Consider the following 623-nt stretch of genomic DNA (forward strand, 5'->3'; position numbering starts at 1 on the left):
CCATCCGCGCAGCAGTCTCCCGGCTCCGAACTTCAATTCCTCAGCAGTCCGTCTTCCGGTCTTCTTGCACATAACTGCTCGTACTGCGTTGGTTTGCCGCGGCGTGGTGTACGAACAGGAATCCCACGTTTCAAAAGAATCAACTGCTGGGGTTGAGGTGACACTCAAGAATAGACAACGCATTCCCTGAGCGGGNACGTTTCAAAAGAATCAACTGCTGGGGTTGAGGTGACACTCAAGAATAGACAACGCATTCCCTGAGCGGGAGGCGGATTGGGAACCGGCGGCCTTTTTGTCCGTTTTACTGGCCGTCTGGTCCGCGTCAGTATGCGCCTCCTCGCTGGATCTTTTTGCTGCCCCGTCAGACGCACCGGAGGGTTCAGACGATTCAGAATTCCACGAGCGAACAGAGAAAGGAGGAGAGGAAGAGTTCAGTTCCGTGTTGTGCAGCAGCAACTCGCGAGCGCGACGACCTTCTTCAGAATCTTCGGCGAGTAATACATCCAGCATGTCGTCGCTGCTCGATTTCATGAGGGACGCGTGGCCCGTTGGGCTGCGCATAAACAACACAAGCACGGTTTCCACAATGAGTGGCTAACAACACTAGTTGCACCAGCCTCCCT

At 54.8% G+C, this 623-nt stretch overlaps 1 protein-coding gene across 1 annotated transcript in view; it reads right to left on the reverse strand.

The window, feature by feature from the left end:
* Positions 1 to 210: 210 nt before the first annotated feature.
* The window catches only part of EMH_0068620 (uncharacterized protein), a gene marked incomplete at both ends in the record, with an annotated part of 1,786 nt that continues 1,373 nt past the window's right edge, over positions 211 to 623 (reverse strand). Inside the window, one exon of the mRNA XM_013498760.1 lies at positions 211 to 553. Within this exon, the coding sequence (XP_013354214.1) occupies positions 211 to 553 (343 nt within the window). The remainder of the gene's footprint in view (positions 554 to 623) is intronic.

The sequence above is a fragment of the Eimeria mitis genome, genomic scaffold, assembly GCF_000499745.2.
Source record: "Eimeria mitis Houghton genomic scaffold, Emh_scaff3699, whole genome shotgun sequence".
NCBI classification, from domain to species: Eukaryota; Apicomplexa; class Conoidasida; order Eucoccidiorida; family Eimeriidae; genus Eimeria; species Eimeria mitis.